Source organism: Melitaea cinxia, chromosome 22 (genome assembly GCF_905220565.1).
Source record: "Melitaea cinxia chromosome 22, ilMelCinx1.1, whole genome shotgun sequence".
Classification (NCBI taxonomy): Eukaryota; Metazoa; Arthropoda; class Insecta; order Lepidoptera; family Nymphalidae; genus Melitaea; species Melitaea cinxia.
The window spans coordinates 787,277-808,830 of NC_059415.1; the positions used below are offsets into that span (position 1 = coordinate 787,277).

The following is a 21,554-nucleotide window of genomic DNA, read 5'->3' on the forward strand; positions in this document are numbered from 1 at the left end:
GTAACTATAGGTACATAATGGACAACCCAGCCATAGTGTCCGGGCGTCGTGTCTTGGACGTGGGCTGCGGTTGTGGAGCGGGCACCATCGCAGCCTCCTCTGTGAGAGCAAAGCTGGCTGTAGCCAACGACATCGATCCTTGTAAGCTTTTTTTTTCTATACAACTAGGTTGGCAAACACGCGTACGGCACAATCATAGACATACTTAAGGACGTCTGCAAGACTAGAAGCAAACGCATTACTGACCCTACCCCCAATCCCCCCCAGGAGCTCTAGTCACCTTACTCACCAACACAACACTGCTTGAAAGCTACTGCTTTATTTAGCTGATATCTGATGTAAGGTCGAGGTACTTCATTCGGGCTGATCCAGATTTTAAATCCTGCTGTGCCGTACATCAGTTGCTTATTTACAAAGGTAAATAAACAACTGATGTACGGCACTTTTTAAAAGTAGGTAAATAATCTACTGCTTGAGGTAGGGCACAGAAGGAACTTTCTTACTTAAGAATAGGAGCGTATTACTGGGGAAATAGGTACGTGAACCTTACAGAAGATCGATCACACACACAAAATCACACTCACAAACGCTAAATAATATTACTGTCAAATACGGTTTTTTTTTTGATTTGTAAAAATAAAACATTGTATTTGAAACAACTTCCTGTCTGAAATTTACTTAAATTGGTTTTGGTTACATGATTTTTTTAATTTTTATCCGTATTTAATTTCCTTTTTTCGCTATTCATAGTTTAGACAACGTTACACAAATGTAAATAGATTTCCTAACTATAAATATTTTGCTAAATTCAAACAATTAAAAAGGATACGTAACTATAATTTTATTTAGTTTAAGTTTTATTAAAATAAAAATATATTTAAAAACGTTTAAAAAAGAAAAATCAAAAACTTGGAGATGCCGGGGATCGAACCCGGGGCCTTTCACATGCAAAGCGAACGCTCTACCACTGAGCTACATCCCCTGATGGCTGTAGAGATCGAAATTACACTACCTATAATGCAAAATATTAAAAATATCAATGAACTTAATTGTATACCAAGACATCTTATGTAAAACTAGCAACCCGCCCCGACTTCCCACGGGTGCAGTGCTGATACTAAATATAAAATAAATATTTACAATGTAAGTGCAAACAAATGTGTTTATTTACGATATCAAATTAGAAACCTCTAAAACTATCAACCTCCCTCTAGAATCACTCTATTTACTGAAGAAAACCGTATCAAAATCTGTTGCGTAGTTTTAAAGATCTAAGCATACACACAGCGAGAACCGACTTTGTTTTATACTATGTAATGATAAGTAGAACACATGCCTAAGAATAACGGCCATAGCCTCAATACTAAGTGCAATTAAGATTTTTCACTATAAAGCGCAATTTATGTTTATCATACGCCTTATTAAGGTAAATTAAGATGCAGAAAATATACAGAAACTTCATTTTAAAATAATATAAAAAGCATTAAGTGGGCCATGAGGATTGAAAATGAAAACTTAAAAAATTTAATAGAACATTCATTGAGCTGTAAATTTTAATACGCCTCACACTACATCAACTGCTGTTTGTTTATTTCTGCTTTAATTGATAATACATATTTATATACACTACTTCTCATAGAATTATTATCAAAAGCTAAAAGTACTATAAGTCTAAAAGATTAAATTTGACGTTTTAAACGATTTCTGTCTTTGCTGGTAACACTTTTAGGTTATACAGTTTTCTTACAATGTAAATTAATTCAAAACCGATTTATTAATTACCATAATTTATCAATGACAAGTAAACAAAGCTTTTTATGAAATGTTTTTATGTTTTATTACATTTTATTTATAGACGCAGTAATAGCTTCGAAAATAAACGCAGAAATGAACGAAAATAAAATTGAAACAGATACAAACAATTTTATTGGAACCGGCTGTAGCGGTTTTGATGTGATTCTTATCGGAGACATGTTCTACGACGAGGAGTTCGGAAAATTATTGTTCACATGGTTGACTACGTTAGCTAAACAGGACAAATTGGTAAGAGTGTAAATATTTTTAAGTGAAAAATAATAATAAAAAATTCTAATTAAATATGTCTTTAAAAGCTTTTTTTTATTTGTAACTAAATTGTTTCTTGGATTTTCACTCAAAATATGTTTCGTCCCATCGTTAAATTTGTTGACGTTACATGTTTTTTTTTGCCTATATTAATTAAACAGTTTTTATAAAAATATTTCACTTTAATTCTAAATTTATTCTTTAATTTACGTCGGTTTTCTATTTAGGTAGGTAATGTCATTAAAAGAAAACTTAATTTAATAGCTTTAACAAGATTTTGAAGTTTCTATTAGACTTCGATAATTTTAATTTAGGTGACGTAAATCCACAGAAAGAGTACCCGTTTGGGGTATTTTTACTATTTCTGTAATAGGGTATTATTACTATTTCTCGATGGCTCCTAAGTATACTGAGTCAACTAACAACTTTTGACTATTTCATTTTTTTAAGATATTAATAACATTTAGTTCATTTCCTATCTACCTATGTAACAAAAAAATAAAGTTATTAGAAGTAGAGTTGACTCAGTATACTTGGGAGCCATCGTTCTGTGCGTAAATCGTACGCAGACGTAGGTAGGTATAATGACGTCTCAGCAGTCTCTATTTTTATGCCAAGTCTCAATATGACAAAAATTCCAAATGCTTGTTAAAATATTCCATCATATTATATTCTCACTATTAAAAAATATTATTTTAGATACTCATAGGCGACCCTGGACGCCATGGTCTAACAGAAAGCAGACGAAGCCAGATGACTTTACTAGCAAATTATGTGTTACCTAAAGAGGCTCGTGAAGAGAATCACGGATACACGGAAACTTCAGTTTGGAGATTAAATAAAACTTGACAGTGTGAATGTGTTTAATTTTTTTTTCAGCCATTAATTTTATAATATATGTATTAAAAAGTGTGTTTTAGAAACTGGCATAAGCATTCTGTGTGTTAAACATACAGAAATTGGGTAAATAAGTATATTATTTTATTCAGGTTTATAGTAAATGTTTACTTCCTTAATGGAAACTTTTTTAAAACTTTTTTTAGAATATGAGGAAAATTTATGGAAAATTAAGTATGTACAATTTAAGCGAAATAAATGAGAAGGAAAATGAAACCGAATCTGTTACGATAAACTATACTTTATTAAACATTTTTATCAAAATTCAATAAATTCAAGGCACAAGTAACATCGTTGTACATTGGTTGCTTTATCCTATATTAAATACTAAGTACTCCAAACTAATACAAAAAGTATATCTATTTACATTACATATACTATAATACAATTTAAATATTATTTATTATAAGGTACTAGAACAAATTAATGTCTTATATATTGAATTATCGTTTTACGGTAATACCTAATTTAATTTAATCTTTTGATAGTTATTGAGCTCGATACAAAAGTTTACAATTCACAACAATTGACGCCATCTGTTGGCAAGATACATACAAAGGAAAAATTATTATAGTTACCACGGATTATTCGATGCTAACGCCATCTATCGAAAAACTAATGACAAAGAGCGATCTCTAGACAAATTACGAAAACAATTGAGGTGCGATTTTGATAAATCTGGATTAGTGCCATCTAGCGTAATTTATAAGAACTAGGTGGTCAAAGATGGTAATCTAGGTAATTAAAGTTGACGCTATCTAGCGAAATTCGTAAGAACTACGTAGTTAAAGTTGGTAATTATGCATAGTGTTAGCATAAATGCCATGCTTGGAACGCGCTGTTCTTCCGGAGTAGTGCGAATAGGTGTCCATGTCGAGTGGCGTGTGAGGGTGCATCAGTAAGACGGGCTGAAGGGCGAGCGATTTCCTAGACCCGGACACGGATGTTGCATCCGTGACGTATGCGTTGTTTACTTCACCTGGAAACAGAAAATAAAATATTAATTATAGTTTTAGCTGTGGCGAAATTGGATAGCTTATTTTGATAATTAAAAAGTATTAAAGATGTTTGAAACTATAAAATTTAAATTATGTAGCTTCTACACATAACTATTCCTTATGTATTTATCTCGGTAATTTTTAAATTCCTAAACGTAATTGATGACAGATAAAATGAGATGAACTGAAATTATAAATAGTTACATACATTAACATACGTCGTATGAATACAAATATTTTAAATATGCATTTACTTTTTATTTTAAATACATCTAAATCGATTTTTGTAACTTTTATACAATCTACCGGTATATCCTTACAACGCCATCTACTACAAACAATTACAAATATCAAAGAATACATTTCCATTAAAGACAAATTAAGACTTTGAACTAATGAATAATAGTGTCTTACAAACATGTATATAATATATCTTTACAAAACAAAAAATCACCTCGTAATATATTCTCATGGATAAACCAAAGAATCACAAAAAACATCTTAACGTAAGGCGATACTTTGTGGTATTCGACACCAAATACTGTGAGACTTCTTAGAATATCACGTTTCCCTGTCATAGTCTTTATTATATGTGAGATAAAGTTTAAATTACGATATATTTTGTCACAAATGGTAAATGCAAGTCAGTAGACGTCGCTCTTGACACAATTCCTATGCTATTACTTACATTGCACTGCCTTGCATCTTAATGCTTTGTTATCTTTAACACCTGTGTGGTTTGAATGTGAAATGAATTTGAAAAACTATTTAATTATCTTTCATACATAATCTTTGTATCTTGTGTATATGTTTGTCTTTTATACATTAATTATATCCACAAAAAAATCATATCAATAAAAAAATCGAGTATATAGACACGACTGAAGTAAGACTTCTTTTAGTTGCCCCAACAGATAGTCCCAGCCTCATACGAAACGTAACTCTCTCTTTTTCTATCTTCACTAACTTATATCTCCCTCTCAACTTCCGTTCACCTCACCCGATCACACTTTTCGTAACGCTCTCGCCACGCACCAGCTTACTCCCCAAGTCAATCGTGCGTAAAAAAGTTTTACTTAAAAAAATCTAAAGTACATACGTAAAAGATAACATCTCCCCCAAACCAACCAAAGCAACACAGAACTAAATTATGATATATTACTAAGTAGGTAAATGGCACGAACTAATTACATATGAAATACAGAAACATTATCCATATTTATGAATTACAAAATATCACATAACAGTTGATAATTATATTAAGAGCAGTTTTCCAGCCTGATTATCTCGAGACACGCTTCACGAAGACGAAAATGAACGTAGTTTAATTTTTTAATTATTATTATATTGTGCAGGTGCTGTAGCCCGGTAGCCCATTGGCGTATTTCGCAGTGAACCTGCTTTCTATTGTGGCTGTTGTGGATACGATTCCCGCCAATAATCTGGGTGTTATTTATGTATTTCTCTCCGAGGCACGGTGGGGAGACCCACAAGGACAGACAACCAGACCGTAGAGAAATATTGCACACGGTGCACGCACCACTACACGTCATGTGATTAGTAAGCACTGACGAGGATTCTTAATGCATACGCACAGTGATAGTAACTCGTTTAACTGACAATGAGGTAGGGCACAGCAGGTATTTCCTGCTCAAAATATGGAGCAGCCCGACTGGGGTAGCACCTCGACCTTACAGAAGACCACAGCTAAATAATATTGCTTTCAAGGAGTATTGTGGTCCTGTTGGTGAGTAAGGTGATCAGAGCTCCTGGGGGGAATTGAGGATAGGGTCAGCAACGCGTTTGCAATGCTTCTGGTGTTGCAGACCTCTATACCTATATTAGCTACGGTAATGGCTTACCATGTATAAGAAAAAACTCAGTAACTGTAGGTGTAAGCGCTTCCCTACTTTAGTTCTCGGAGCGGACGGGACACGCGTGGGACGGGACGTCCTTAACACCGTCACCGACGATACTTTTTCCTCCCCAAGTGTTTCACGCCCTTCCCGTCCGTACTTCCGTGACGTATGCTCTTTCGCTTATATTTTCCATGAAACGATATTATCAAAACTTCACGTCCCGTACTGTCCGGAAAAAACGCGTTACGTATGCTATGGCCTTAACTAAAAACGCTTCTTGTAAAAACTTGATGTTTACCTTTATTATTAGGACCTTTCTTTTACCTCCAGAGGTCTATGCTACGGGGATGTTACATGCAAACATAACAAAAAATAATAATAATAATAATGAATGCTCACCTTTGTATAATGAGGATGTGGGATAGGCGGTATCAGGCTGTAATTTGACGTGTCGTGTCGCGAGGATAAAGGCAAGGGCAGCGAGTACGATGCCGTCGAGACACCCTATAACTGCCAGTAGGTACGCCCAGCGGATGTGACAGCGACCTGGGAAGCATTTTTAAGAACTTTTATAAGAACATTGTGCGTATAAGAAAATACAAAATTGTAAGTACATATAATTTAGTATGATTTGTCTTTACAGTTGAACACAACACCATCATTTCATTATTCATGTACCTAATATTTGTATTTATTAATAAAAAATTATTTTATTTCTATCTATATGTATCAAAAAAAAAAAAAAGTCATATCAGTCGGCTGTTACCTATAACACAAGCATTAAGTTGCTTACCATAGTGTGTATGTTATAAGATATTTATTTATTATTTCAACCGATGTACGTCCACTGCTGAACGCTGCTTGCATCCAGCGGCTGCAAGCGATCTGTTTGATATCATCCTTTGCATTATTAATTGCATATAACACACCAACAAGCCAAAGACATGATATGAGAACATTATCAACAGTTGAAGATCATTTTCTTTCGCCTTATTTCACTACTAGATGGCGTTATATTAATATTAATTACAACCTAAAAGCAATGTAATATAATAAATTACCAATATTATACTGGTCGGCAGTGGGTCCGCAAGTCTCTTGCACGGCGGTCTCGCTCCACCCCGCGGGGTAGACTGCCACCCCCGCGATCATGCAAATAGCTGGAACAATCATAATTTTCTTATTACCAAAAATTATAAATATATTTTTTGGGGACGCGTTAGCGCAACGTTCACAGCACTGGCTTATGGCTGTTGCTAGCATTACCAGGTGTCCGAATAAAACCGAACATAGTTTGAATTTTTGAACTTTGTCCGGCCAAGTTAAACAGCGTCGGGCTTTTTTAGGTTTTTTAATTTTGGCCAGTCTCCTCGGACTCCCGAATTCGCCAGCGAGCCAGCTCCGAGCGAGTCGTATTAATTTATTTTTAAAATTAATTTAAATTAAATTTTATTACAAATTAACATGAAAATTACTAAAAACATTATTAAAATAAGAATATGATATAATTGTAAATGTAAAAAAACCTTTTAATAATAAATTGTTGTGGATTTCTAGAATCTTTTAACGAAATACTTTTTTTATGTATTTTTTTTTGTGAACAAAGAAACAATATAATATGTGAACAATTAACAATTAGGAAATTTAATTATGGCAGTGGGAAATAGTTATTTTTTTTTATTTTATCCGCTTTAGTTTTTGTTTCATGGAAATTTTATATTGTACTATGAAAATTGAAAGTGTAAAGTCATTAGAAAACTAAGCAAGTACACACAGCGATGATATTTTACGCCAATTTCAAATGAAAGTGATACGAACAAATCGTTCGACCACGGTCCGTCGGGCCCGGTTTCTCTGTGCAAGGGAACAGTTTCAAAATAATTGTAATTATATGGGGAAAGTTAGAAAAAATTACAAATACACCCGTGACTATGGCGCTTGCTACAGCAAACATGGTATTATACATTTTACGTATAAATTTTTATTTCTAACAAATTGCAAGAAAGTCTCTTTGTATTTCTGATTTAGCAGTGCGCAGGTGTAGAGCTTTTGCTCCAGATGCAACAAGATATTCCCTGCCTTACCTCAATATAAGCGATATAATCATTTTAGACGAAGGGAACATCCATTAATTACGTGAGATATTTTTCGATAAGTTTAGACCCCTCCTCCTCCCTTAGGTGAGATTTAGTGAGATTTGCCTGGATTTTTACACGAGATTGACGCTGAATATACGGACAAAATGAACACTCAATATATATTTTTTGTAATATCTGTAATATTTTATATTTTTTGATGTTGATGTGAGATTTTTCATTATCCTCAGTTTAAATGAGATTAAGTGAGATTTTGGGGGAGTAACGAGTAATTAATGGATGTCCCTCAAAGACGAATATAAAAGCAATATAGATTTTTCCGCATAAGATATATTAGCATTAAGAAGTGAAAGACTAAATATTGAATGTTTGTTTTATATAATTTATGCACAGTAAGTCATTAAGTTCTTTGTTAGGAAGTATCTAATCTTATATCTCTTTAATCTCGCTAGCTTCACATCCTGGCGTTTATCGTGAAACAATGCGAGGTACCTGCCTACCTGCTAATGATTTAGGAACAATAAAGTTTAATTCACAGCTATTTGTTTTATAATTTGACTGCGTATTTACTTTTATAATCACATAATTACATGGTTTATATTGTAGTCGTCTTTTCAAAAGAATTATGAAAAAAGAGACGATATTATTTTTTTTAGAAATCGTCTACAGCGTAACTTAGAATTAATGTTGTAATAATTATATGTGTTTTTAGTGTATGTCTTCTTTTAAAATATTTCCAGCACTTATGTCAGAATATACTTCCTGTTCCGGTACGTACATGTCTGATTGATTACCTAGAGCTTAAAGCGCTTCATTTCCGCAAATTTTGAGTAAAATCAATAAAATTTATTAAAAAGCTCAGAATAAATAAATCTCAGACTAAAAACCAAATTATACAATTATTATCTATTTTCTACGTCAAGAATAATCCAGTGTTGTCACTTCAGCTTAATGCACTTTCAGAGACACAACTAACTTAGAAAGACTGACAAAAACAGCCGTCTAGGCTTTTTTATTATTGACAATACAAATAACTACAAAATCGACGGGTCCCAAGAACAAAATCTTATGGAAAAATAAGATGAAATCTGTTTTATTATTGATTCGTATTAAACATGCAAAAAGCTACATGGCAATATTTTTTTTTAATTTATTGGTCTTTTATTTTTCTAAATACTCAAGCGAACATCATCTTATCTACAATGTACTGCAGCGAACAAAAATGTATTTACATATACGAGCTTGTTCTTTACACCCCGAAACCGCGCGTGTCGCGACCCATCGTCATTTACGTGTTTGTATTCGGCAAAGTCGAACATTTTAGCAAGACATCAAGAATTCCTCGAGAATTCGGTTTAATATCATAATTTCAGGTTTCGTGAGTAATAACTGACTGTAACAATGTCTAGGTGTATCTAGAAAGAGAGAATATTAAATTTAGCCCTTTTTTTGATAAAATTAGTGACGATCCAACTACTTGTAGCAACGAGGACGAAGAAATCTCTAAACAAGGTAAGTAATAGATATTTTTTTTTCATTAAGGTAATTAAAAAAATAGTTACTGGTGTTACTTTATAAGTCTAGAAACTAATTTACCAAAATTATCTAAAATGCGTATCTTTTGGTCGTTTGTTAATTTACAATGTTGTTCTACAGAAATCTATAACCCATGTAATTGTTCCTTAATAATCAACATATTTCATTAACCTATATTTTATAGACACGAAAATACTTAATTGTGGTGTATTTAATTTTACCCCAGTAGTTTCACATAAGTTTTTGTTCGACAAAAATCAGATTAAAGTCATTCATCGCTTAAGCACATACGATCTTGTTGTATGAAGTTGTACCCAAAAAATGTTGCTGTATCTAAATAAACGATTTTGTTTGTCGTATAAGTTTTAACATGCGAGCATGTTCTACTCAAAAGTATGTAATTTAACCTCTTTTTAAGAAAAAATATATAACTACAATATTAATCAACAGTTTTTAAATATAATACCACACAAATTAAATACATTTTTATTTTCATTTTGACAGAATCTGCCGGTCAACGTAACACCAACACGTCTCCTTTGCCGCCAGCGGCTCAGAATATCGACGTCGATATGGCAGAAATTTGGCATGATGTTTTTGATTAAAAGGTTCACACAAATGTATTAGGCTATCAACACGAAGTTAACACCGATATTTTTCAGGCCAACTGCGAGCATCTGATTCACCACCTCCTCATTTAGTACAAACCTCACATACTGACGAAGTGCTTACACCATTAAATATAGAAGTAACCTCTAGTTTCAATAGCTCAGCAGCTGTTTACATTGAAGAATTTGAGAATTTGAAGATTCTGGAATTTCTGCGCCATATATATATACATATGGTTTTAGCTACTCCAATGTCTTCCCCCGTGAATATACACATAATAAAATGTAATGACCCTTTTTGTCCCGATCATACTAGTTGGGTTGATTCAATTCGATTGCTAAACATTAGTGCCTCTAACTTAAATACTAGAAATGACGCGAAAGCAAAGATCAAAGAAACGCTTGGTACATAAGCAAGACTGGTCTGACGTGAAAAGAAAAAGTTTGCTTGGAAAGAGCCATGTATCAAAGCGAGGTAAATTTGTTGGTGAAAAAATAATGGGAAAGGCCTGTAGTTGTAGGAATAATTGTGGGGATAAAATAACAAAAGAAAAAAGACTTGACTGCTTCAATAAACAACCACGCGTCAATATCGCGAAATTGTAAATAAAAAATATAGAACAAGGAGCCAAAGAATTTCGTTTCTGGTCAGATAGTTTTGCTGGCCAAAATCAGAATAGATTTGTCCTTTTTTCATATTTGTATGCAGCCAAAAAGTACAAGGCATCAATCACACATCGATTCCTTGAAAAGGGACATACACAAAACAAGAGAGAAAGTGTGCATGCCCTTATAGAGCGGTCCTCTTCTTCAAAAACGATTTACACTCTAGATGAATGGTGTTTACTTGTAAGATGGGCAAACACAGAAGGAGAACCGTATGTAGTAAAAAATATGACAGAACAAATTTTTCTTAATTTTAAGGTTCACGTAAATGACAAATTGTTGAACAAGAATTTTAGACAACAGAAAATATTGTGGACTAAGATTATGGAAGTTTTCGTTGACAAATCGGAACCGAATAAATTGTATTATAAGTGTGATTTAAACCAAGAAACTTATGAATACTTAATTGTTCGCAGCGATACAAGAAACTCAGCTGATATTTTACCTGTATTAGAGTATGCTCAAAGCTAAATATAAAGATTTACTGAGCATGTGTGATTCTGGTGTCATAAGTTCATGCAATGCAGTATTCTTTAAATCTTTACCATATTATAATTTTGATTGCAATGATGAAAGAAACGATATATATGACGATGAATCTTAACCATAATATTATTTATGCAATAATGATAGAAAGTTTGAGACTGATTTAATTTTAATTTGCTGTGATTAAAAAAACTAATATAAAATATAAAAACGAAGTAGAAAGTTTAGGACTTAACTAGTAATTGTAATTGAAACTGTGATTTTAAATAAGTAATCTCCCGAATGGACCAAGAAATAAGAGTGATTGTTTATTCTTTGCTAAAGTTTATTTTTAACAGACTTCTTCTCTCTCGAGGTTCTCAATTCGACTGTTTTTTTTTATGTATGTTACATCAGAACTTTTGACCGGGTGGACCGATTTCGACAATTTTTTTTTAATCGAAAGGAGGTGTGTGTCATTTGGTCCCATTCAAATTTATTTGAATTAACCGATTTTTTGTTGGAAAGGAGATATCCCTAGTTTTGTACCATGATAAGGAAACCAGGATTTGATAATGGGATCCCCAGAGAAATCGAGGGAAACTCTCGAAAATCCGCATAACTTTTTACTGGGTGTACCGATTTTGATAATTTTTAATTTAACCAAAAGCTGTTTTTTATCATGTGGTCACATTTAAATTTTATCGAGATCTGATAACTACTTTTTGAGTAATCTTTGATGACGCGTAGTTACTTGACTATTATTTTTTTCGTCGATCTACGTTGTATTACTTGTCGATGTAATTGAAGTCGGTTTTTTTTTCGTTTGTCTGCAAACACAATTATCTTATATATTTTATGATGATTTATCTCGTAATAATGAGAGAATTTTTAACACCTATGTGACGTTTGTTTTGTAACGAAGATCCCACTGTGCTACTTTTATATTATTAAAGCTTTGATTATAAAAAATAAATGTGTTTTCTTTAATATAAATGTGCACATACTATTATATTGTCGACTAAATTATCTGAGAAGAACATCATATGTTCACATGGGTTACTATTTTTTTATTCAATTTCCTAAAACAAAATCGTATATTTAGATAAGTGCTGGGTAGTTCCGAAGAACAAATCCCTATAATATTATAAGAATTAATTTAAGCCTAAAATAAAAGTTAAAGTCTTTATAAACATGTAGAAATAAATAAACAAAGTTCCTGATTAGCTTTTACAATGATTTTCCAAACATCATCTTTATTTGCGTAAGTAGTAAATGATTGTATTTCAGCAGAACTTCTAAGCTACATACTGTAATTTGGTAAGTCTGCAGATACGATTTTGTTCTTCGGGCCCGTCGAAATATTAACTGCAACTAATAACTGTAAAATATTATGAAAAGGTGATCATCAAATAAACAGAGAATTAATTCAACTGAGTAAATAATTTCAGAACGGATCGCAAAACCTTTAGCATTACAGTTATTTACAACAGTTTCGACATAATGTCATTAAATCATTTATTTGATCAAATGCCTGGTTATGGTTGGTACTACAAATATTTACAATAATAAAATTTTGCTCTTTTTTTCTCTTACACGGAGAGAGGCTCAGGCATATACATAGCAGTGAGATGTTCAAGGTTAAACCAATCACGGTCACTTGGGACTTGGTTCTACGGAAATTGTCGCGATTATTCATCATTATCATCATCATTAAAGCCTATACAATCCACTGTTGGACATAGGCATCCACAAGTCCACGTCAAAAATAACGTGAACTCATGTGTTTTGCCCATAGCCACCACGCTGGGCAGGCGGGTTGGTGACCGCAGGGCTGGCTTTGTCGCACCGAAGACGCTGCTGCCCGTCTTCGGTCTGTGTATTTCAAAGCCAGCAGTTGCATGGTTATCCCGCCATCGGTCGTCTTTTTAAGTTCCAAGGTGGTAGTGGAACTGTATTATCCCTTAGTCGCCTCTTACGACACCCACGGGAAGAGAGGGGGTAGCTATATTCTTTGATGCCGTAGCCACACAGTACAGTAGTCGCGATTATTATTTTATCGAAATATCGGGAGTTTCAAAATAATAATCGCGGTACAATCGATATTGTCTAACTTTAACCGAGGTAAGACACAACAAGAAATATCGTGCTCAAAATTTGGAGCAGCCAAACTGGGGAAGTACCTCGCTATTATGAAGATCACAGCTAAATAATACTGTTTTCAAGCAGTGTTTTGTTCCTGTGGTAAGTAAGGTGAAGAGAGCTCCTGGGGGGATTGGGGATAAGTCGGCAACGCGCTTGCAATGATTGTAGTGCTGCAGTCGTCTATAGGCTACGGTAATCGCTTACCATCAGGTGAGAGGTAAGCTTGTTTGCCGACCTAGTTGGATAAAAAAATCAATCAATCAATAAAATTTTTGCTAATCAAAGTACTTACATCACAAGTGTAAGACTAAATCTTATTATTTACAAATGTATACGTAATACCATCTCCAACGTGAATTACAAGCTAACAACCCATTTAACGCTAATTACGCTATACTGAATTAATTATAATATTGTAATGAGGTAAAAAATCTAATTCTCACAGCATTTTCTCACAGAATTACGCTTAAAGTACTTCTTTATTGCTTTTACCGTTGCACAATTTTGCCGTGCTTAGGTAAAAGTAGAAGTAACTGTTTTCCACTACTTTTGTAAAAAAAAATATGCCATTACATTTCTTTTGTGATTGCATAATAATATTGTACCTTAGAACTACTTCAAAGTTATACAGGTTCTGCCAGAAAAACAGCGTTAATGCAGCAAAATTATGTTGTCATAATCAATGCTGAAGCAGTAACCTATTTCGCATTTCCTTTTTATTCCTGTCTTTGTGTTCGCGCTCCTTTTTACAAGCTTTTATTTAACTTGTGATGTATGTATGTATATATATATACTAGCTGACCCGGTGAACTTCGTATCGCCTAACACAAACTTTATCGTATGTTATTAAAGTTCAAATTTACTTTTAAGTATTATCACAAATCTTTTGTATGGGAGTATAGAAAATTGTTGTTTTTAGACTTTTTCAGGAAATTTAAATTTTTTTTTTTTTTAGAATTTTTCTCTCCGTAAGAACCATCCTCGTAGTTCAAGGAATATTTTAAAAAAAGAATTAGCGAAATCGGTCCAACCGTTCTCGAGTTTTGCGCTTAGCAACACATTCAGCGACTCATTTTTATATTATATATATATATATATGTGTGTGTGTAAGTTGTTTGGGTGAAATCTTGCAAACTAAATTTTGAAGCTAGCTGAAATATATATATATATATACAGAGTGGGGATGACAATACGACAAAAATTGATAACACAGGTAATACTAGTTTATAGGAGTATTTCAAAACCATCAAAAAAGTTCTAACGTCAAAATCAAAAAAATGGTTTTTTCAAACAAACTAAATAAGAAAAATATAATAAAATTATACTACAACATGTGTGACTATAGGTTCACTGACCTGTTATGACGCGCGGTGACACAACGAACTACTACGAACTAGGTACGTTGGTTTGTTTGGTCGGTCCTAGTAGGTTACTAAATTTTTAAATTCTATCTAAAATAATTATCTTCTTATAATTTAATTCATTAATTTTGACATGATGTCGCCATTAGTGGCCATATTTTTTAATTTATTAAAAGGTCTAATAATTCTATTTTTTAACTCATCAACTGTATTTACGTCTGTTGAGTACAAGTCGCTTGTTACAAAACTTCACAGAAAATGCGGGATTAAGCATTGATCTTCCCGTATCCTCTGAAAAGCATTTGAAATAGTGCGGCCATCGGTTGGACAAATACGGATGTTCCCATATCTCTCCCGGTACTTCTGTACTGCTAAATTAGCCTTGTCGTGGCATTCTCCGTAAACAAAAATCATGTACTCCGAAGCTGTGTAATTAATTATAACGTGGCATTGTAAATAAAATAAAAACTATTCTTACTATTTACACTAGCGCCTAATTTCGCACAATTCACCTAATAACTATTAAACTAGGCATTTATTCTACGTTAATGTTCTTGTCGCTATAAAAATAAAGCGTTAAAATATCGCACAATCACTCCAAGTCTTTCGAGATAATCCACTAACTAATTAAAACGAACAAAACTCGTGCGCATATGTAGAAAATTGACAAATCAACGCGTATGACATCAAGAAACATGAGTACCTAAGTAAACGGCACAGAGACCACTGGCCGCTTGTCGCGTACGCGGCAACTCAGGGAAAAACAAAAAACAGGTTATAACATGTTTTGTTTACGCTAGCCTACGCACCAGGGCTGACAGATGTACGATTTTAATCGATACTATTTTTTTTTTAATTTTTACTCATGTACGATCGCTAGACTAAAATCATACGCAAAATGTACGATTTTTATATTCCTATTACCTGGAAGCATTTCATAATTAAAGAAACATCATTCACCGGCAAGCTTGAATTTCGTTAATTTCCCTTACTTGAATGAACCTACCACTTTTATATGAATGAGGACTCTTTGAAAAATCATATAAAGGCTGTATTTGTTTGCTTTCTAATGAAACTTATAATTTATCTTGTGGTAATAATTGCGACTTGAAAAAAAATACATTTTGAAATAAAAAACAATTTTAAAATTATAAAACACTGGCTCAATTTGCTTTAAATTTGTTATGTTTTCCCCATTACAGTGCAATCTGTAATGTGAACGAGAATTCAGCGAAGTTAATTTAATCAGAACAAAACTTAGAAACAGTTTATCCAATGATACCCTTAAGGGCACATTATTAGCCTAGCAATTAATAAGAAGAAACGAAAATGATACGAATTTTAAGCCAACAAATTCTTTTGTTAAAAAATATGACCACAGAAAATTTTGTATGAGTGTGACAAATTTTTCTAGCAGCCCTGGCACAGCCAATTGTCCTTTACACCGTTAGACGTTCTCAGGGTCATTGCAACACACGTGCCACGTTGATTGTTTTTTTCAGCTGTTGCAAGATTTAATATTTTAATGTAATAACGTGGTATTTTATTATTAATAATTGTTGTTATTGTTATTTGTTGTCTTTATCGCATTTGTTGAACTGCTCGAGCAAAAGTTTCGCGAATATTTTGATCTTGAAATAAATATAGTCAATGAAATACTTAAATTTATTAAATATTGTTGATATGCCATGTGTGCTCCCCGTGATATTACCTACTTGCAAAATCTATGTTAGATACACAATTTAGATTTTCAGAATTTAAAATTTAAGCATTAAAAGAAACAATAAATTTTTAAAAAACAAAAATTATAAAAAGAAAATTATTAGAATCATACTGAATATTAAAACTATTTAACAAATGTTTTTAATATGTCTTAACACAACACTGACCTACCAAAATAGATAACAATTTTGCACGTTTTTAAATTACGCGTACGCGTAATATTATGTTTGTACCGATCGCGCTGAAAGGGTCGTTAACCTGCGGGTGACCGTTTATTAATGTTATATAGCGGTGGCCGTTATTTAACGTAATCGGTTTCAGTAACTAGTTACGAAGCTAATAACCATATACGTAGTTTCGCCGATACGAATGTAACGATTATTTTACGTACGCAGTTTTTTTTCGTACGCAGTTTTATCAAAAACTTGACACAACGACCGGCGCATAAGCGTTTTGCCTAATAACGTAACAGGTTACTAATATTAATCATTACAATACGCAGATACGCTTACGCGTAGGATAAAAGGAGATGGCTATAAGTACTATAGATGCATCTTTGTTTTCGAATATGCTCATGGGATTTTGTACGCAATTGACTATGAGCTTAAGTTTATTTTAATACGCACAGTTTTTTTAAAGAAATTTTAATTTCGGTCGTGTTTCTTTTTAAATATTTTCGAATTTACTATTTAGCATTAAGTTAAGACAGTTGACGAGTGATTAATTATTAACGATTAATGTTATTGTCTCGTGTTGAAGTATATACTAAAATAGTATGGGTTTTTTGTTGTATTTTTAATTATATGTATGTATTTATGTATTTCGAAAAATAATTAAAAACTGTACATAAAATCAAATGAACTTCTAAATACGCCTGCATCGATTATTATGAATATACAAAAATCAAAAAGTAATTTAAATAACATGTTTTGCAGGGAGTCGTAAGCCTGGATAAAATATGAAGGGAAGTTAATTTAATTATACTATCCATCAATATTAACTTACGTAACGGAATTCGTATATGCTACAAGTTATAACATATAAAACTACTTCATAACCATAATACAAACAAAAGTAATATAACTTCACCGTCCCGTACTGATACTGTATACAAAAATAACTAGTTTCGAAAAATAAGCAGTTTCGAAACTAGTTACGCGTATCCACGAAACTACGTATAACCGATTACACATAAAAGACGTTACGACCCACGACTAATGTTATACAACACGTAGTAATTTTAAAAAATGAAAAATCATATTTTTTGACTAAACTACTGGATGTATTTTATTGATTTTTTGTATGTGGGCTTGGAATATCATTACATATACGATGTCAAAGTTATTGTCGTATTGTCATCCCCACCCTGTATATACAAGTTAAATTTGGATGACAATGCATGGTTAACTTTGTGACGTCATTCTACATCCAACATGACGGCATATGCAAGATGGCGGACTAGTTATTTATTGTATCCTTTTATGTTTTTACTTATTTTTATAATTTAAAAACTGTTTATATAACAATATCTAGTAAATCAGTTTCATTTCTTTCTGTCTAATCCAAAACTGTGAACTAAATTTTTTAAGATCGACAGAATTCTCGTACATATCAGGTGTTAAGTACATTTCCTTTATCAAAATAATATCAGTATTAAAAAAAAATATTACGTAAAAGAGAACGGACTATAGGTTACTTTATTTGCACTTAGATCTATGAGGCTAATCAAGTCGTAATAACCGCTGTCAAAATGTTTTAATTTCGATATCTGTAGGTATATGTGTTAAGTGTATTTTGAAATTTTATTTAGTAATTTAGTCTACTAAAGGGAAATACTGGTCAAGTTTTGATCGAACATTACGTGTATGTTCGTTTTGGCAGTTTTGTTTGGCAGCAGGCATCTCGAAAAATAAAATCGCCACCATTTTAAAAGTTAAACTATACTTGTAATGGAACTGTGTTTGGAATAACGAACCAATAAACGAGAAAAATGATTCAACAAGTGTAAAAAATTATAAATTTTAAATCTATGAGTTTTTCATTTGTGTTTCATCTGTTTATAACTTCGTTTATACTGCTGAATTGATTTGCATTTGCACATGTTTTAAGTCCATCAAGTTATGTTATGTTCCTGTGGTGAGTAATTTAGCCAAAAGCTCCTGGGGAGAGTCGGGGTTCGGCAACACGTGCACGTAAACCGATATGCTCCTGATATTGCAGACTTCAATAAGCTGTGGTATCCGTCCAAGATGGACCGTGTGCTTGTTTTGACACCATAGTATTAAAAAGTCTCAACTAGATGCCATTACACAATCAGAATTTAACGCATAAAAGACCACATCCGATCGTTTACGAAGACAGTACCGTACGGCAGATACGGTACCTACTGCGTGACGGTGAAATCAATTTATCTCCAAAACCAAGGCAGCATTGAATCAAACAGTTAATTTTCGTTTACATGAAAACGTAACGGTAGACGTGCGTGAAGAATCTGTTACAAGACTTACTTACTGGACAATTCGCTTGGTTTCGTCTGTTTTGGCATTTATGGTTATATTTTATGAATTTATTATACTTACGAAATAAACTGCGCAAATAATTGCTCCAATTCTATGAATATTGGAGTCATATTTTTTTGGAAAGTATATAATATAGCCAATATATTAAACATATTATAGTGTATATTGTATCTGTTATGTATTATTGCATCCTGTATTCCTTGTGTCAAAATAGTCAAAACTCTTGAGGAAGATTGAGTGTCAGCAACGCAATTATGATTGCTCGTGGTATTGTTTCACTATAAGTATAATTATGCTCATAAAACCATTTCGAAATATTCCTAAACGAAAAAAAGATCAAAGGCATTCTTCAACTCTGAAACCAAAGACGTAAATACCATAACAAGTACAACGGCACTTGAGCTGTTGACGTAATTTGGGAGAAAGTAATCATAAAAGATCAAGAGTCACAAGTTGCAACATCGCTTGTACTCAACGAATAAGATAATATGACACCTTTGTTCACAGATGTCTGTTATTTAAAGACACCTGATATTAATGATCAGATTGTTCACAGACATCTGTATTTCAATAATAACTAAGTTCATATTATATAGGTTCATCATTTGTACGAATCTTAGTTGTGTTATAAATTATTGAAAGAGTGTTGTTAGTTGATGACACTAGAACGGTTGAACGGATCTGGATTCAATTTGGACTAAAATTTAAAATCAAGATTTTACCAAAAATTAGTTTACTTAAGTGGTCTTCAAAAGTAATCTACACTTTGTATGTGTAGTTGTGTACGCACTTTTTTACGTTTCTTTTGACTATTTTTAAAAGATTTGTGCTGTAAAGTAGGTTTTTGCTGTTTACAATTTTGTTTATCAATAAATAAACTAACTGGTTAGCCTCAATCATATGTATTTGTAGTCTTTCGACTGAATTGGAAGGCTCCTTATCTATATTTGCAGGGCGCGGGCGTAGGTTATACTCGCACTCTTTACAATATTATGTAGGTAGTACTTAAAAAGATTATAACGAAATTTTAATGTCCACCGAACACGTGTCTATCGTGTGGCGGAGGGAATAACTCAGAGCAGTGCCTAGGACTTGCGACCCAGGTGTAGGTTTAAGGAGATCTCCTTTGAGATACGTATCAACGCTCACCTCCACTGCTCGAGTTATACGCCTCGCCTAGCCAAATGAATCGTAATGGATAACAATTAATTCGTTTGCACAAATTAATTATTGAATGAGTCTAGGTTAAGCTACTAGCAGGATACAACAAGTGTATCGTGCCAAGCCAGAGCCAAGACTGCCTTAGCGGCGGTTGCACTGTTCGTTTTATACACGTCAGAATAACTCGAGTGATATAAGTGAGGGTGGTTGAATATCGAACGATGTGCATCTGTTGTTTATAAATTCCTTACTAATTCCGTACGACAGTGCTATTGCTGACATATTAATACGCTAAGGTTGCCTCCCTTTTTAGAGAAAACCTCACAATTACTCCACATAAATTATATATCATTTTATAGATAATTGCTCTATCGGCATCCATAACTTAAAAATTGATTGTTGCTTTTGTTTTTGGAAATTAATTAATTATTACAATTATATATAATATGACGGCTTTTATTTTGAAACAGCTTAAACGTGTATAAATTATTTGCACGGGTATTGCTAGTTTGTTTTATTTTACTAAAAATAGTTTTCGATTTTATGCCGTAACAGAGGTTAAATGCACACACTTATCCCACATGACTACACCTGGTCTGACCTATGTGTCTGTAACAGGACAACGCTATTTTTCTGTCCCAGAATAACATTTATTTCTCACGGGATAGTAACATTTATATAAAACACTATCATAATCGTAGAACAGTGTCGAATTATAACACGTGTGAAGCCATAACGCGTGTCTAGTGTAGCAATACTAATGGCAAAACATTTCATATAGCAACATAGATGTATTAAAACGCACGAATGCATGCAAATCACAAGTCGGATAATGACACGTTATCACGTTATTCGTTATAACTACTCTACTTTTGAGAAATTAAGACATTTTTGTGCCATTAGCGTCTGTTACGTAGTGCCTTAAGTAATAAAAAATACGATGCGGCCATTTTGAAAAGCTTCATCACAAAAAATGATACTATAATCAACGTACAGAGGAATCTCTTTCGTGACTAAAGCTTGTATAGCTATTTCTGGGTTTTATGCTTAATTATTTCTTCATTATTGTTGATTCGACGTGTTTATACATACGTTTTATTAAAATAATTTGCGAAATCTAAAAACTGTAGGATAATATACCTAATTACTTAAAATGTATTCATCTTTTTAACCGACTTCCAAAAAAGGAGGAGGTTCTCAATTCGACTGTATTTTTTTTTTTTACTAATTTTCTGCGCTTCTTAGTGACATGCAAAAACAACTATCTATACGAATAAATAAAATTGGAGTGTCTGTTTGTTATATTAAACTATCCACCTTCTAGTAAATTCATATGTAAGTATAAACAGTACATATACCAAAATAACATTTTTTATAATTTTTGTCTGTCTGTCTGTTTGTTTCGGTTAATCTTTGAAACGGCTGGATCGATTTTGACGGGATTTTCACTAGCAAAT

The 21,554-nt window shown here is 32.9% G+C and overlaps 2 protein-coding genes and 1 non-coding gene across 3 annotated transcripts in view; 1 reads left to right on the forward strand and 2 right to left on the reverse strand.

Annotated features, from left to right (window-relative positions):
* LOC123664768 (electron transfer flavoprotein beta subunit lysine methyltransferase-like) overlaps positions 1–2,922 on the forward strand; it is a 74,544-nt gene extending 71,622 nt beyond the window's left edge. Inside the window, exons 3-5 of the mRNA XM_045599248.1 lie at positions 11–141; positions 1,856–2,043; positions 2,764–2,922. Of these exons, the coding sequence (XP_045455204.1) occupies positions 11–141; positions 1,856–2,043; positions 2,764–2,913 (469 nt within the window). The 3' untranslated portion in view covers positions 2,914–2,922. The remainder of the gene's footprint in view (positions 1–10; positions 142–1,855; positions 2,044–2,763) is intronic.
* On the reverse strand, positions 911–982 carry Trnaa-ugc. Its single transcript has one exon. It is a non-coding gene; the product is annotated as a tRNA-Ala (tRNA).
* A 264-nt stretch (positions 2,923–3,186) lies between the features above and the next one.
* Positions 3,187–21,554, reverse strand: part of LOC123664772 (LHFPL tetraspan subfamily member 3 protein) — a 46,639-nt gene continuing 28,271 nt past the window's right edge. The window contains exons 2-4 of the mRNA XM_045599251.1: positions 6,880–6,978; positions 6,218–6,364; positions 3,187–3,940 (exon numbers count right to left, since the gene is read on the reverse strand). Coding sequence (XP_045455207.1) covers positions 3,747–3,940; positions 6,218–6,364; positions 6,880–6,978 — 440 coding nt within the window. The 3' untranslated portion in view covers positions 3,187–3,746. The remainder of the gene's footprint in view (positions 3,941–6,217; positions 6,365–6,879; positions 6,979–21,554) is intronic.